Source organism: Alosa pseudoharengus, unplaced genomic scaffold (genome assembly GCF_046254945.1).
Source record: "Alosa pseudoharengus isolate Yale_2024_CS ecotype anadromous, Long Island Sound unplaced genomic scaffold, YU_APseudo_1.1 YU_APseudo_1.1_scf_22, whole genome shotgun sequence".
Taxonomy (NCBI): domain Eukaryota; kingdom Metazoa; phylum Chordata; class Actinopteri; order Clupeiformes; family Clupeidae; genus Alosa; species Alosa pseudoharengus.
Genome location: NW_027468680.1, coordinates 13,271,263 through 13,288,849, shown reverse-complemented (window position 1 = coordinate 13,288,849; position 17,587 = coordinate 13,271,263). Strand labels below are relative to the sequence as shown.

The 17,587-nt window shown below is 39.9% G+C and overlaps 3 protein-coding genes across 3 annotated transcripts; all 3 read right to left on the bottom strand.

The window, feature by feature from the left end:
• Positions 1–57: 57 nt before the first annotated feature.
• Positions 58–2,379, bottom strand: sptssa (serine palmitoyltransferase, small subunit A). Its single transcript, XM_076300620.1, has 2 exons — positions 2,211–2,379; positions 58–1,019 (listed from the first exon to the last, which is right to left on the bottom strand). The coding sequence occupies exons 1-2, from the start codon at positions 2,311–2,313 to the stop codon at positions 919–921; spliced, it is 204 nt and encodes a 67-aa protein (XP_076156735.1). The 5' UTR covers positions 2,314–2,379; the 3' UTR covers positions 58–918.
• Positions 2,380–2,834: 455 nt separating this feature from the next.
• eapp (e2f-associated phosphoprotein) lies at positions 2,835–6,575 on the bottom strand. The gene is made up of 6 exons (XM_076300618.1): positions 6,386–6,575; positions 5,916–6,100; positions 5,635–5,751; positions 4,348–4,462; positions 4,127–4,246; positions 2,835–3,535 (listed from the first exon to the last, which is right to left on the bottom strand). The coding sequence occupies exons 1-6, from the start codon at positions 6,454–6,456 to the stop codon at positions 3,229–3,231; spliced, it is 915 nt and encodes a 304-aa protein (XP_076156733.1). The 5' UTR covers positions 6,457–6,575; the 3' UTR covers positions 2,835–3,228.
• Positions 6,576–7,019: 444 nt separating this feature from the next.
• snx6 (sorting nexin 6) lies at positions 7,020–15,382 on the bottom strand. Its single transcript, XM_076300617.1, has 14 exons — positions 15,313–15,382; positions 15,124–15,174; positions 14,133–14,237; positions 13,511–13,621; positions 11,631–11,752; positions 11,398–11,521; positions 11,086–11,181; positions 10,646–10,751; positions 9,716–9,791; positions 9,587–9,626; positions 8,702–8,788; positions 8,322–8,481; positions 8,118–8,203; positions 7,020–7,993 (listed from the first exon to the last, which is right to left on the bottom strand). The coding sequence occupies exons 1-14, from the start codon at positions 15,316–15,318 to the stop codon at positions 7,940–7,942; spliced, it is 1,224 nt and encodes a 407-aa protein (XP_076156732.1). The 5' UTR covers positions 15,319–15,382; the 3' UTR covers positions 7,020–7,939.
• Between the last annotated feature and the right edge of the window lie 2,205 nt (positions 15,383–17,587).

Sequence of the window (17,587 nt, the reverse complement as noted above, 5' to 3'; positions counted from 1 at the left end):
TGCCAGTACAGATGGCAGTGTATAAGCAAGTATAAAGGAGGCATGGAGGTATATATGTAAGATTGTATACAGTGTTTATTGTAAAAAAAAAAAAGAAAAACGAAAAAAAAAGACCACTGTAAAACAAAACAAAAAAAAAGTTCTTCTCTGGAATGCATTGTCAGAAGGGGGTCTTTGCTGTAGTGCAACCAACTATTTGTGACAATAAACAATAAATATTTCTAAGGAAAGAAAGATACCTGCGTCTCCATATTCAACTTCTGGTCACAGCCTCAAACTGAAAGGTGATGGACAATACCCCTCATAACTGGGTATTTTAAATGAACAATAGGTCAACATTTTACACAATACACCTGAGAGAGTTTTAACAGTCTAGTTTGAAACAGACACATATTTTGTTTACATTATATATATATATTTGGGTGTACAGAGAGTGGGCATTAAACAAACAAAACAAATTCAATTAATAGTGACATTAAAACATGGTTATTTGACTGATAGCATCAAGGATGAAAAAAGAAAACATTTTCTTTCCAAAGTCACTATAAAACTTTACAATATGTATACAATTGTATATACACATATATATCAGGAAAAAATATCTGCCATCTTAACATATCGCTGCCAAAATAAACATCTTATACTCCATGAAAAAAAAAAATATTTAAAGACATTTGCGCAGTTAAAGTCACAGGTAAAGGGAAGGTGAATTGCAGCAAGACCACAATTTAAGCAGGACTGGATGGTCGGCCACAAGGCTGTGCTTGTTTCACCTTCTTCCTCCCGGCCACCCAAAATGACCATGCTCCCAATCATCACAGGTCCAGTGTTTATGACATAGTCCTCAGAACCACTCCTCTTTTGTAGCCGCAAGACAATGGCAGCAAGCACATCCACAAAGGCACAGAACAGACATCACTAAATCACTTCAAAGTAGTGCAGAATGGCCATGATGTGTTGGGGCATGAACACATACCCTGTGTACACTGCCATTCCTGCTACAGAGATCAAGAGCGAATCTGAGACATTGTTAAGGACAACACAGTGCCACAGAATAAAGCACATGCCACTGTTGTTTGTCCCAGGTAGAAGTGAGCATTGTCTGTGCACTTATTTGAGAAACAAAGAAAAGGCCTTCCAGTAAGTTGGAATAAAAGAATTGTGTAGGTAAATTGTTTTCAGATACGTAAACATGTCTCACCAACCAATAACTATAAATGTATTAGTAAGTAGCAGCCTAGCAAGCGCTTGTCCTTCACACAAACCGGTTTGACACCTGAATAAACATTTTACCTTTAATGGCCTATGCAGATTACACGATGTTTTTGTCTCCCACCATGGTCTTTCACGATTGACCGCGTCAGACTAGGCGATCATGGTGTGATCTTCATAGGCCAAGGCCATTAAAATTACATGAACAGGTGACGGCAGGAACAGGTGATTCTTTTGGGGCAGGGTGATGTAACACGAAACTAAAATTACGTTTGTTGGGCCCATTATTGAGCCATGTGTTATTATTTCTATGATGAGCTCTAACGACGGTTAACAAAGTAATTTAAAGGAACTCAGCTGGTTAACCTCACCGGATTTGTTTCTCCTCCCACAGACTGAAGGGGCCGGAGTAAAGCCGTGAGCTTTGCTCTCGCATGATTTAAAGAGCTAGATTCTATGTAAATATCAGGTAAATATGCAGTAGCCTATGAGGATAGCTATACCTTTGCTGATAAGCTAGTAGGCTAATGACGGAATTGTGGCAACAGTGAACTAAGCTTCACGAATGTGTTTATGCTACTCTATTATATTCTTCCGTCAGTATTAAATGATGGAGCAGCAGACGCAATTCAGATTTATTAGGTACCCTTTCTCAAGAAATCATGTTTGTCAGCGATAGTTGTTTATCGTGGTGAATCTAGCGCTAAATTAGACTTACTAGTAGTCGGATACCCAACATAGCCAGATAGCTTACGTTTACACGTTTAGAAGCGATCAATATTCACAGCATTATTCGGGTATCTTTAGTTTTTCAATGTGGGTAACGTTATAGAATAAATATACTGGTAAGCCTTTCACTGAACAAACAATCTTAATTGTTTGGCTAACTATTCTTGAAAGTCTAACAAGATAGCAAATTAGCAAGTACGAGTAGCGTTACATTCATTGCTTAACAATCCTGGAATACAGAAATACCGGTTTAAGGTTTTAAAGGATACTGAAGATTGTCCTCTCCCAGGGCTCCAGCATATACAACGCTGTGACGAGTAAATACTGGTAATAAAACCAAGAAATCTGTTTCCAGGCATCCCCAAGCGCCATGATTATGTTCGAGGTAGCCTTTCGTCTTGTGCTGTGCTCGGCTCCTCCTCAGCAGCTTCTTCCGGACTATTTCCTGGTAACAATGACGATACGCCTAGCGTCAGCCAATGCTGGCTCGCCTCAGGGGTGTGGCAGGACACGGGTTATGACCTCGCAGTTCAGGTGGTTCAAAGGTAGATCAGAATGTAGAAAATGCTTAAAATAATAGGGTCCCATCACAATATTATAATCAGAGGTGGAAGAGTCCAGCTTCAGAAACTAAAAGTCCAACCATGTATTGGTTCTACCTGTGCACTTAACACAGGTGATTTCACCCATTAGCTGATCCACCTGGCTGAAGAGAACTGCTCATTAGAATCAGCTGGACTTTTCCACCTCTTTATTATCGTTATAATATCAGTACTGCAATTCATAGGAATAAAAGTGTAGGGTTAATAAACCAAATGATTTAGTGCACATGTTGCTGGTATATGAAAATATGGGAATCAAAACTAAATACAAAGTCAACATGATCTCTGGGATTCAATTCAGGGATTCAATTTTATATCACATAAAAATGTACAGTACACTGCAGACAATGTTTTAAAAATCATTAGAATAACTAAACCTCTGATATTGCCCAATAGAAAAAAAAAACAGTCCAGCAAAAAAAAAACTTTCAACAAACTAAATGTTTTGCAACTCACCTCTATTAGAGGTAGTCTTAACAGACTGTTATGGTTTCAGCCTGTGAAAATCAGTTACTATGAGTTGTGACTGGTCCATGTACTGCTTTCCATTACCATTTTCACAAAACAGTCTTTCGGTGACACAGTTGTTCAAACCAGTGTTGTGATTTGATTGCAAGGGTATGAATTACATGACCAGACCTCAGCAAGTCAATGACTCATGAAGAAGTGTTCCAAATAGAAGTGCTCAACTGTGACTAGCCAGTATGTTGAAGAAATGGTAAACCTCATCCTTGTCGTACACAGCCACCTCCGTGGAACACTCTGTACACAACACTGGGTGGTAGATCTCGTCCTCATCCATCCCTCCCAAACGACTGTCTGTGGTTCCTGGCTGGGCAGCCTCAGGCTCTGTATCTGTCTGATTATGTTTACGTTTCTTCCTGGTTTGTTTCTGCTTCTTCTGTGGTGCTTTGTACCTCAGAATCTCCTCTTTGTTGACATCACAGTTCATTACAAACATTGCTCTGTACTGTGTCCTGTATTTTTCATGTCTGTGGTCAGAATAAGAGGGCATTTTTCAACAGGCTGATTTTAAACACCACATTGATATAATATGATATAAAAGTAAAATTACAAATATCTAATTGATTCAATAACACCAAGTTATCATATAATTGTTTTTAGTATCAGTGTTCCGATCACTAATAGAATATTCTATTAAGGTATAGAATATGAATCTTTAAGTATCAAGTATGTCTAGACACAAAACATAAATTAAGTAATGCAATCCAAACTGCTTCAAGTACATTAACAAACAGTAAGTTCAATATCAATTTCTTTAGACTTGTTGCTGGTATTAAATTAAAAATGTGCTTATATTTTCCATGAAATAGTCATATTTGTCATTTTCAAGTTGTCTAGCTCTCTTTTGCAGCTAAATGAGTTTATGAGGTTTGCAGATTATCACATTCTGTATTTATTTGCACATCGTCCCAACTTTTTTGGAAGTGGGGTTGTAATATAATTTACATATGTAAGTCACTTTGGATAGAAGCGTCTGTTAAATTAATACATCTAATATAAAGTAAGTAAAAAGTTCCAATTCTGATTAAAGATCTGTCATCTTTCACTTATCCTCTCACCTCTGACAGTCCAGACATAGTGTGGTCATGCATGAGGGGCAGTTCAGTACAGCATCACTGGAGGGGAGAGCCTGCGACCGCATCCTGTTCCTTCCCACGGTTGCTTGGCATCGGCTGTACCTGTTGGGAGGGTGTAAATGATTGGATTCATTTTAAGTTTGTGTGACTATAGGTGTGCATCTTACGCATGTGTGATAAGTTTCATGTTTATGTAGGCTGACCTTCTCCTCTTGGCATCTGCCCAAGCTTGATCACGGTCATCTTCATCTGGATCGTACAATAGCTCGTCATTTGTAGGGATGACATGCTGTTTCTTTCTCTGAGACTTGGAGCTTCCTGGGGACAGTCAACACACACTTACTAGTACCACAAAATAGTTGTGGGGTAGTGTAGAGGAATACGCTTGGATTCAGGGGAAAATAGGGCGGGGGGGAATGTCTCTGATTTCGAACAAAGCTTTTTTCAATAGCCAATCGCGGAGAGGTGGCAGACCTTGTGAGTATGCACATGTACTGGGTGTTTCATGAAAATACCGCCGACAGCAGACTAACAACCAAAACTATGGCGTTTAGTTTGCCTTTGTAGCCATCTCTGGCTAGCCTTTGTTTAGGCAAATGAGACATAACTTCTGCAGAGGTTTAAAGCAAATGTTTCTTCAAAAATCGGCTCTAAACACAGTTCAGTATATATACTATTTTGATCCCTTGAGGGAAATTTGGTCTCTGCATTTATCCCAATCCGTGAATTAGTGAAACACACACAGTACACAGTGTACACACAGTGAGGTGAAGCACACTAATCCTGGCGCAGTGAGCTGCCTGCTTCAACAGCGGCGCTCGGGGAGCAGTGAGGGGTTAGGTGCCTTGCTCAAGGGCACTTCAGCCGTGCCTACTGGTCGGGGTTCGAACCGGCAGCCCTCTGGTTACAGGTCCGAAGTGCTAACCAGTAGGCCACGGCTGCCCAAAAAAGTTATGCTTGTATCGCCAGCCATTTTTTACTGGTTTCGGTAGGAACTTTTCCCCATGAACACAACGGAAGTGAGATCAGTGGGCGTCTCTGAAAGTAGCTGTTTTCCTGTTGTGAAAGTTTTGGCCCAGATGTTCGTTCAGCATGATGCGAGCTTCTGGGTACCCAGATTAGTTGTGGGGTAGAAAGGCTACTGGCCCACTGGTTAGCACTCTGGATTTGCAACCGGAGGGTTGCCGGTTCGAGCCCCGACCAGTGGGCCGCGGCTGAAGTGCCCTTGAGCAAGGCACCTAACCCCTCACTGCTCCCCGAGCGCCGCCGTTGAAGCAGGCAGCTCACTGCGCTGGGATTAGTGTGTGCTTCACCTCACTGCGTGTTCACTGTGTGCTGTTTGTGTTTCACTAATTCACCGATTGGGTTAATGCAGAGACCAAATTTCCCTCACGGGATCAAAAAATGATATATACTTATACTTCCTGGAATGTCCAAGCAGTCATGTTGTAAATGACCTAACAAATGAAATTAACTGTGAATACACATACCTGCTTTTCCCTCCTGATCTGAATCAGAGTCAGAGTCAAAGTAGATGCTGTCATACACCTGTTGTGGCTGTGTGCCAGATGGATCGGAGCCTCCACTTGTTCCTGTGGACACACCAGCTGCACAGCATAATCACTGGTTAGTAACTATTGAAGGCAGTCTACATCTGAATAAAGGCACTCTTGGTTGGCTTAGGGCTTATTTCCACATGAGGTAATATTTACTTTAGCTCATGAGAAAAATTCTCGACCACTCTCTTATCTGTGTATGAGTGTGTGTCAACCTTGTCCAAGAGGAGCTGCCCAGTTGCCTTCGATAGAGTTCATGGTAGTAGTGAGCTCTGCTTCCATCTCTTTCTCGAATTCGTCACAACTGGAAGACTCGCTCTCCCCTGTAAGATATTCTCGAAGGAGCTTCTTCTTCTGTTCTGGAGTTCCATTGAGGAGAATGTCAAGTTCATCTTCAGAGCTGGAGAGACAAGACACATCATTCCTTGAGACGAACTCCATGCTTAACTCATATGGTGGGCTAATGATAAGATCTACTGACACCACAGCGTCGTTTTAGTGGTTGCGATTTCTCTTTAACCTTATCAAACGAATAACGTTACTACTGATAATGTATTTTTGCTCGTTGCAGTATACCATCAACCACAATAAATTAAATTGTTAATACAGTCTAACTTACTCAACCAGTAACTAGCTAGCTAGCCAGCTAGCTGGTGAGCTCGAAATCAAAACAAGTGCCCCATACCTGCTACTAGCTCTCTCCTCGTCGCTTGGCTCCTCAATTTCGTAAGAGTCATAGTCCTCCTTTCGATTCATTTTGTCAGGCAAGCAACGTTTGACCTAAAAGTCGTGCAATCAACCTAAATAAATAAATAAAATAAAAAAACAAGAACCATCTACCATACTTCTACCATCTACCAAGTTGAACTCCAAAACGCGCACGATGTATATAATCGTTTCCGGGTTACCCAGTGTGACAAAATAAAAGTCGTTCTAAAAAGGAAAATGAAACATTTGAGACTCTAGACCAGAGTATTAAATTGGTATGTTTATCTTAATAATGAATGAATGACTCAAGGGTCATGTATTTACCACAATGAATTGATACTTACTGTTATTATTTTGTTACACGTCACATGCACAGCACAAAATTAACATTCTAAAATGTGGTCGTGAATGAATGACTTCAACACCAGCTGCAAAATGTATCAAACATGTGTCCTCTTACCATACCGTCTACTATTATCCATGGTCATTCCGTAGTCTCATCGTTTGCTGCTTTTATTTAGGTAGAGAAATCCCAAATATAAGCCTATGAGGCAAATATACCTAAGAGGCAAAAGAGGGATACCTGGGCATTCTGAAGTAAACACTATCAATTGTTGTTATTTTTTCTTTATTGTTACTGTTTGTATATCAGCATTCCTCCATTTCAATTAATGGAAGCTTTGGTCACATAGTGTGAAAAAAACATTCATATACAGTGCACTTTTAAAAATATCGGGGGACAACAGAACAAATTTATCCATTTATGATTTTTAAAAACAATATCTGATAGGGTTAAATCTACAATTTAAGGCAAACATAATAATGCATTACTGCTATGGAATGAAAATAAACAGAAGAGATACACTTTATATGAAAATTTACTTAAATGTATCAAAACTATTAGTGTGATTATGATGATCATGAACCGTACAGTGAAAACTAATACAACATATACAAGGCTTTTTAGTGACAATACACTTTTAATAATAGTAACAATCAGCTCAACTTTTTTCTTTTTTTCTTTCGTTCTTTCTTACAAGGTACATGAGCAGCATCACAGAGAGGATTACCAAAACTAACTGCTTTGATGATTACACTAAGCAAACATAAAAAATGAAACAACAAAAAAAAAAAGGACAAAAAAATGACACCACCCCCCCCCCCCCAAAAAAAAAAAAAAAAAGAATGAAGGTGACATTGAGAACCAACCCCATGAAGAAATGACATTTTATAACAACTTTAAAAACAGACGTGATTAGACTTTTTTTTTCCTTCCTTGATAGGTTCTTGTGCTGTGTGGGCAAGTGGAGACTTCTCACCAAGGGCCTCCGCACTTTGAATAGGGGAATAAGTGGAGGGATTATGGTGTCTCTGGTAGTGGTGACTAACAAGACATCCTTCAGGGAAGAAGTGCCCTCCCTTATAAGATATGCTCTCTCTCTCTCTTTCTCTCTCTTCCCTCATCTTCTGGAGGGAAGAAAAAGCCAAAAAGCGGGGAGGATGCCTGCACCATCAACCATCAGTTCAGTCTTTAAGTATCTCCTTTTAGGACCCCGAGACAGCTTTGCAACAGTTGAAGATTACCCTGGTGAGGGAAAGAAAAACAAGACAAAACAAAGACATGGGAGAGAGAAAAAGCGTCATCACTGAAATGGCTCATAGGGAGTAAAATCAATTCAGTGTGTTCCAGGAGATATCTGTGATGTTACCTTGGCGTGTTTCAGCTCCAGCTCTGCCAGCTCCACCAAATTCTTCCGGAAGGCTGCTACTCGTCTTGTCTTGAAATCTATCAATTCTGAGTTTTGAAGAAAAAATATACTTTGCATAAGCTTCCATACAACGCTAATCAAGGAATGTAGAAGTCAGTGGTGCTTGGAAGTGTTACATTTTTATTTATAGAAGCAAAATTGCACCTTGTTTGGCTGACTCGGAAATTTTCTCAAATTTCTGACAGCACAACTGCTGGGAGGTTTCTGCTTGAAGAACATCTTTGTTCTTAGCCCTTGCTTTGTCGAGAGCTTTGTTTGCGTTTTCGTAATCAACAAGTGCCCTCCCCCGTCTATACAAAAGGTCCTGAAAGGAAAGAAGAAATACAGCATATGTATCTCGTCATTCAACCACCTGACAGTGTATGGAGTTACTCAACAGTGTCCTCAAACACATCTGTGTTCCACCTTAAATGTTGCATTACAAATGAGATAGAAGGTTCTCTATGTTTGCCCCAGGCGCTAACTTGAAATGATTATCTAAATGAAATCTTAAATTTAAATAAAGAAAATATAAGACATTTTACCTTTGCAGCTTGTGACTCCCTGAGGTAGTACTTCAACAGGTCAGCAAGTTTCAGGTCCTCATCAGCTGCTACACGCGCCTCAATTTTCTGCACATGGAGGGGCAAGGGAATTAAAGGGTGCATTATAAGGGCAAAGTGATGACTTACTCTTATTCAGCTGACAGTTCTTTCAATGTGGTCATCAAAACATTTTACTGTAACAACCACTAACTCACTAAACAGTAATGGAATGACTAAGCTTCAAATATTCCTAGATAGGTATTGGACAAGGCACAGGTTGAGGGCAAAAAAGGAAAAAGAAATCATAAACTAACGAACTAAAAGGTCAAATTAGAGCAGACTGTAACTAACTTAACCTATTTGGTAATGAATTTATAGCCTACTTTGTACTTGTTCTGGACCTTTAGCGAAGGCATAGCCCCCCTAATTAATACAACAGACATGTGCCTAACATAAACCAATTAAGAGTGGAATGAATACAGCCAATTATACAACAGTATTTAAACCAGTCAGCTTTGACCAACGTTTAATAATGCCTAAAATAAAATAAAATATTAAAAAGTAAATAATAATTTTAATATTAAAATACAGTAGTTTGATTGGCTAATGAGAGGAAACTGAAAATGTTTAACCTTGTAGGTAGCCTGAAGTTTTTTTTTTTTTCAAATGTAGAAATAATGTTTAAAGACAAGTTATGCAACAGCTGATGGGCATCATTTTAACTATCAGTAGAAACAGGTAATAGGCTATATGATTGTTTAAATTTTTGCAATGAGGTGTGTAGGGGTGTAGGGGTTTCTTCTTGTTATCAAAGGGGTGCCTGCCATAAAAAGTTCAGGAGCGACTGGCGATGATTTGTAACAGTAGGAATATGAAATGTTTTACCCGTGTTTTCTCAAAGAGCTCCGACACCTTCAGGAAGAATCTACAAGTCAAACAACAAATAAAAATACAGTTTCAATAACAGAAACTTAAAATGCAAGAACACTCAAGATTTTTGCACGATGAACGCACTTGCACATGTCTGTTGAATCCTGGGTCCCAATGCTGTACATTGCGGAGGCAATTCTGTTGATGTCGTCTGCGGCGCCTGAAAGGATCCAGATCTGTGATCAAATGCCTCGGAACAGACACTACATTAACATAAACAAAACATACATACATCTCGCATCCAAGCCAGCCATACTACATGCACAGATGCACCTGCTTGACTCATCCAGCCAACTCAGTCAGTGTACAGATCCTGTTTATTTTACTTCACCCATCAGCAGGACCTTTTGGGTCAATGCATCCCAATTTTTGTTTTAGAGGCAGGTATCATGTTTTATTGTTGTGGGAATCTAATAAACAAGACTTCTCTTGGACAAGACCATGGTCTACACAGAAATGACAGTTGACTATACAGAGGGCTTGAAGCTTGGACATTATGCTGTGAGTTTGCTGTAACAGCAGGATCTTGTCAAAAATGAAAGGGCCCTGCTTGAGGCGGTGGTTCAACAAGTCACATGAATTTCATAGCATTAAACAACTGGACAGTCAACCATCACTTTCACTACATTCAAACAAGCAGCCAGCCTTCAACAATGCCTCAGACATGACCAGGCAACGCCTTCTCAGATAATGGGACTGGCAAAAACAAAATTTAACTCACCCATTTCCACAGCAGTCAGCAAATTAACGTGAAGAAAAGAGCAGACATAAAATACAGTGCACAGTGGCAGACACTAAAAGTACACTTGCTTCTGTCAGCAGTAAAACATGATACGTTTCTGCCGGGAAGAGGCCTGATTGGTTCCTGATCAAGCCAATGAGACCCAATGTTATGAGACATTTCAATGGTAATTCCCCCAACTGAGACCAATGCAAAATGACTTGAATTGGAGTATGAGCATCCGTTTGCTTACCCATAGCCTGCCAATGAGTCGTTGGAGAGAGGAGACTTACTTTTGTGAGATCTGATCATTCTATCTGATTTCACTGAGGCGTCTTTAACCCGGTTATGGTATTCTATAAGGAATGTCTTCTCGTGCTCGAAGAAGTCATCTACGTCCTGCAAGATAGAGTGGATGTTTTCAACCAAAACAAAAAAAAGGCACCACTTCATATACACAGGTGTATAACAAGTCTTTTTATTGACATATGGACATTTTTTTTACTGATTGCTGACATAAAACAACAAAGTACTTTTATATATAAAAAAATAGTTCACCTCCTGTTAACCCTGTTGCCCTTCCCTCCACTCTCCCCACCCCCACTCGTCCACTGAACTCTTGTTCCTCCACCGCTTACCAGCCACAGTGAGTCACATGACGGTCACATGGTCACATGGTGGTGGTGGACCTCGCACAGAGGCGCCAGCTCCACCCCAACCTCTGCTCACTCACCTTCACTCCGGCCACCAACACGCCGTCTGCTGACTTCACCACATTCTTGAAGAAGTCCTCCAGCTTCTCCTTCTTGTTCTTGCCTCGTACACTCAGCTGAGAGAGGCAGAGAGAGAGAGAGAGGAGAGAGAGAGAGAGAGAGAGAAAGATCACATACAAGATCAAAGTCGATAGGTATCAAATGTCATGATATTACATATTTGACACTCAAATTCAATGGGTTTTCCTTTGTGGTACCTTCAAGTGAGACGTCTACCTCTATACAAACATTGTGGAAATATTAAGACCATAAAAAAGTGAGATTTCACTTACATCTTGGTTATACTCTAAAAACACATGAAAATTCATGTCTTTGCGCAGGACGGGATGAGCAGCCACCCGACACAGAAACACCTCGTGCATAGCCACCGTCTTCTTGAAAATGGCCAGGTATTCACTGAGAAAGAGAAGTGACTGTCACTGCAGTGCAACTACAGCGGCAATAAACCGAACGTTAACAAACTCAAAATATGGAAAACAAACAAACAAAACAACAAACAACTCACGCCTCGAGCTCCTGCTTCATTTTGGTAAATTCCTCCTTTGTCATGGAGCCCTCCCCTTCGCCCAGCTTCTGAAGCTTTTCGCGGGAGGCGTCGAAGTCTGGTCGTGGTGGAGCTGGCGGAATCTGACGGTGACACATTAAGGGTTGAGAAGCGTACTTCACAGAGATTTGAGTTATTCCATGCCCACTCTTTAAAAGGTTTATTTTTGGGCTTTTCTGGCCTTTATTCATCGGACAGTGGACAGAGTAGACAGGAAAGTAGTGGCAGAAAGATGGGGAGAGAAATCAAGAAAATGACCTCAGGCCAGACATTGAACCTGGGTCCTCGTGGGCACTGGGATGCTACCAATATTGTATGGGATGCTACCACTTGCGCCACAGCTCCAGTTCCATGTCATTTCTGTAGATGACCACTAGCTGTCTGGGGTGGATGCAAATTCACACTGTGCTACATCTATGCCATTTCCAAAACAAATCACGGAAATGTACTGCAAGTGCTGCCTGCTCAGGCTGGCTTAAAACACACCCCAAATGGGACGTGATAAATCTCACAGTAATGCAGGGGAATATTTGATGTACAACTGTGTGTGTGTGTGTGTGTCCTGCTAGTCAACATCAAAATGGGAGCGGTTGAGTTGTCTGTGCCTAGTTTGAAATTCTAAATGAGGAGGGGCCCCCATCATCCTAATGTTGCTGTGTCTCTCTCCCAGTCTCAGCTATAAAAAAAACAATTATAAAATGGCTGGACTTCAGCCAGAGAAGATATTGTCCAAAATACATTGTGGCATCCCTAAGAGTCCTTAAAGAGACCTCTTTAATCAAAAGCAGAATGCTTCTCCCCCTGCTTTGGCCATCTCTGTAATGTTTTCATTTGAAAGCCAATACAAAGAGACTGCAGAGGAAAATAGTGAACATGACTGGCAAGAAAGACTGCTGTTTGAAAGTAGGAAGGAAGCAGGATGCAGAAACTGCTCACATACTATCTAGTGCTGATACACTTACAACATCATTGCATTAGAAATCATCACCATTTCAATATCATTCCCTGCCCACTGATAAGTTGGGCCATCTACCTTTGCATAAATTCCTAAAGGCAGGGCAGCTTGTGTGAATCTGACAATGAAAGCTTGCATTTCTCTGACTTGGGTGACATCTTGACAGACACTTTCCCATAAGCATAAAGCATTCAGCAGCTTCTATTGAAACCCATGTCAGACGTAAAGCATTTCCCTGGGTACCATAATCAGGAAATTGCATTACAGGCAAAATTGCTGACAACTGGTGAGGATGTTCACTTAACAAGACACCTCCTACTTTAACCCTTTACAACCACTACTGGCAGTGTCACTTTGACCTGTTTGGACCTGTTAGAACATTACCTTAGATATGATTTGAGATCTAGAGCAGCTACACTTAATATTGACACCATTACAATTAGCCAATTACAATCAAGTCTGAACAGCACCTTGCTCTTACAAGTAATGGCCACCTTACACCAAACAACTTTGACCAGATTGGGAAAGATTCTTGAAAGATTGTAGTCTTTTAACTAATGCCCCTCCCATTCAAGCTTTACTCAAAAGACTCAAATCTTTCAAGAATCTTTCCCAAATCTTGTCAAAGTTGTTTGGTGTAAGGAGGCCATAAGCCAACCAACTGAACCTTATAATCCTTACAAATGGCAAAAAAACTGCATTGAAGTCTCAATCCTGTTACAACCACAGTGCCCCATTTACCTGTATAAGGAGACCGTGTGACCTTGGAAGAGGTAGGTAGGTAGATAGATAGATAGATAGATAGATAGATAGATAGATAGATAGATAGATAGATAGATACTTTATTGATCCCCAGGGGAAATTCAAGATAGGTAAGCAAACTCACAATGTAACCCGCATATTCCTCATTCTCCACAAAGGAGTCGTGAAGCCAGATGAACTCTTCGTGCTGGCGTACAACAGAAAACTCATTCTGTTTGAAGTTGGGGAGAGTGGTCTGGGAAAGGAGAAGTGGATCAAATATTAACTCCAAATCATATTGACTTATATTGTATAAAGTCTCGGTAGAACATTGAGGCATGGATCTCGCTTTATTTCCTACACATACACACACACACATATACACCACACACACACCACTACGAGTGATCTAAAATTGCTTGTGCCCCATTATAAGTACTTAAGCATTTCAGTGTCAGACAGAGGCAATCCTATGAGACCCATTGACAAAAGTAAGTATGAGCTGTCATTAATTATTAAATGGTGGTTTAAAGCTGCTAATAGCTCTCAGTAATGAGCCATTTTATGCAATCAGCTAGAAGATGACAACAAAATAAACAAGGAACATGCATGGTGATCTTCAACTGCAAATGATAACGTCAAGATAATCACATATTATACCGCTACACTCTTTGTCAAAAGCCATCACATAAGATAAAAAACACACTCCTTGTAAACCAATTCAAGAAGACAGACCTATAGTGTACAAGGAAAGGTCACCATCATACCTTTGTATGAACTGTGAACTTGACCTTATCACGCTCACTAAGTGCATCGGAAATATCCACTTGTAAAGTTGCATCAGTTTGGAGATCCACGTTGACTGCCCTTGGCTAAAATGGAAGCAAATAAGCAACAAGAGTAAGTAATGTAAGAAACCCTTATCATGATTTCTTATTTGATAAAGTGACCATGCGTTTCTGAAGCAGGCCTGCTCTAGGCTGGTACGCTGGTGTAATAAACACATCACTAATGTCAAGCAAAATTGCACCTGTCTTAACAACAGCTGATTATCTTGTACCTGAGCGTTTCTCTGCCAAAACAGCAGAGAATATCCCTTGGTGTTTGATTACGACGCACCATTGCGAAGGGCACACTAACGTTACCTTGATTTGTCGTGTCAGTTTTAAGAATACGACAAACCCCCATTAACAAATCAAGAACCGATACTCTAAACAAAATTCTAAAACATTACCAATTCAATCTTTAAAATATCTGTGATGCTAAACTGAAGCAGTGATTCGCCATTGTGCGCCCTAAGCTAGAAACTGTTTTTTGTCTCGCTAGCGTATTATAGTTAGCAACAGCGTAAACTTTATTAACATGATTTAACACCAAACAAGGCACGTGTGACCTTTCTTCTCTCTTATTAAGCTGTGAAAACAATCACTGCGGTTATACATTTGGTCCTTTTCATTCAACTGGTTTATAATGTGATGATTAGCTAGCTAGCCAAGTTACATGTTGGAATTCCGTGCAGAATCCCGCTAGCAGATAGCACTAGCCACAGTAGGAAGTCAACTGACACTGTAGCAGCAACACTGAGCCAGGAAAGCTAGCTAGCTATCGTGAGTTACAACAGCGATTTCACACACCCAGGCAACGTTGCACATAAACACATTATAGATTGTATTTGACAACTGGTTTCGCAACACGATACTTAAAAAGAGGAATGAGTTTAATATAACGGAAAAGTGAGGAATTAAAGAAAAAACTTACACCCCTCTCCTCTTCAGAGAGGAAATCGGGACCGTCGTCCAGCCCTTCTTGCTGCGAACATAAAGTCAAAATGCACAGTATTGATCACCCGATCATCATCAACATGACAGGCGTCTTCGCAACTCGACAGAAACCTTTTGCACATTAAAAATCTAAACCAGGGCATGCAGTAATTGTGGATAAACCTACCATCATGGCTGCTACGGGTGGAGTACGAATCTGATGAAGTCGTGTGACGTGCGGCAGCAGGATTTGAAGGAGGAGCTTTCGATGTCTGGTAAAAACACTAGACTGTAGGTAGCCTGGTTCATGCAAGCCGAGTCAAGGTAAGCAGGCCTAACCTGTAATAAAGTAGTGTTATAACAGCTGTTAGCCTATTGGAATACAGATCTAGGTTTATTGTTTGTATACATCTAGCTCTCTGTCTCCGAGGTTTAGTGTTGACTAACGGCCAGGCTGGCTGTCAGTATTAGTTTACTGATGTAGCCTACATCAAGTTCCTGAAACAAAATAACCTAGTCCTAGTGAATATATCTAACATATCTGCTGAGCTTCGCAGTTACATTGTGTCTTGAAGCTCATTGGATGTTCTTTGACCTTTTCCCCCAGACTGATCGTCCTTTTTTTCGCCCAGTGTATCTGTCTATGATGGAAGTTTGATTAGAGTTGAGCCTTAAACGCCCCTTTGTATCTTTGACAGCATAAATAATAGGCCTATGAATATAAGTTATAAAAATTAATGCATGCCCATTATACTGTTATGACGGCATAAACATGCATTTAAGTTTTTTGTGACTTTTAAACGTTGGAAAGGCTAAAAATGTGATCTTAAGACCAGACCAGACTAGAAACCCACAATTGTTTTTTAAAGGAGAAACATCTATTTTGCAGCGTGTCATTTCTTCATTAAAGAGTAAAATATGAACAATCTCTCAGAAGTCTCTAATGAAGCGAGTGACTGTTATGCCATTTTTTTACCACAAGATGGCAGACAAACCTAAAAAAAAATATGTCCATGCTCAACTTCACAGACATATTGAAACAATGTATCCATGAGGTAAGTCTATTGTAATTTTACTGCCATTCATAAGGCATTTCTTTGGCCTCAACGGAAGCCTATACACAGGCCATTTAAGGTCGCTTAGCCTCCTAGACCTCCGACTGGAAATTATAAAAAAACAAACAAACATATGAACCTAGGCGAACTGAGCAACGATTAGATAGATAGATAGATAGATAAATAGATAGATAGCCTACTTGAGGGAAATTTTAGGCATCCAGTAGCTTATACAACCATAACACAACAAACACATACACACATAGGCTATCTCTCACATACATAAAAAACACTTACAGAAATGTATGAATTTAAAGGGGCATGTGAATTGATTACACAGCTCTATGGACTGACCATTTGATGCATTGACCATGTTAAGGTGCTGGTAGAGTGTGCAGTGGTGGTAGTGCAAAAGTGAACAGTGCAGGGATTGAACAGTGCAATAAATGTGCTTATTATTAAATATAAAATATGGAAAGACAAGACTGTAAACATATTAGAATAGCTTAAAAACAAGACAAATAATATACTTTAAGAACAATATAAAACAGGGAATAAGTTAAAAAGATGTATATTATGACCAGAGTGTAGATGGCTAATACAGCTTGTAAAACAGTCAGGTGGACAGCCGACAAAGTGTTATGTAGGGGCTGAAAGAGACATTAATCGTATGGACAATGCATTACTGTTTTATAAAGTTGAAACTTGGAGAACTTATCAGCTGTCAAATTGTCCCAGTTCAATGTATGAATAACAATGTTATTAACATCTTGTCATTAAAACGGTTCTGTTAAAAGTTACCTTAAAGAAACTTCAGTTGTAAAATATTGAATGATTTATGCATTATGTATTCTTTTATTTGTAAACATGCAAATCCTGTCCTTTCACATGTCATGTTGAATAGACATGATGTATTTGAACTTGTTTATTTATTACCATATGGCAATAACTCTTTGAATTATGGAATTAAAAGACACAAACAATGTGAGTGTAAAACAGAGTGAAGAGTCTCACATTAATAGTCTATAATTGTTTGAGACAACATGGTTGGTGTGGTTTCCAGAAAGTTTGGTCGTTTTGAATGCAGTGCACATCAATTCTGTTTCCTGAGACTTAAGTCATTTTTCAGTTGTTAATTCCTTTGCCTTTCCTGCTTCACATATATTGCATTTTGGAACAGGCCTACAATGTTATTTTTGCCCTCAGAGTTTGTGAAAAGCGGAATAAATATCCCAAAGTATTTCCTGTCACAACTCCCATAAACAATCAAAATGACTTTTAGCTGCAGTCCTCTGTTCATTTTCCTTGAGCAGAACTAGCCAGTCTGATAGGTCTAGATGTTTCCAAAGACACAGACCCATGTCTCTACTGGGGTTGGATTTACCAGCGTGTCACAGGAAACCTTGT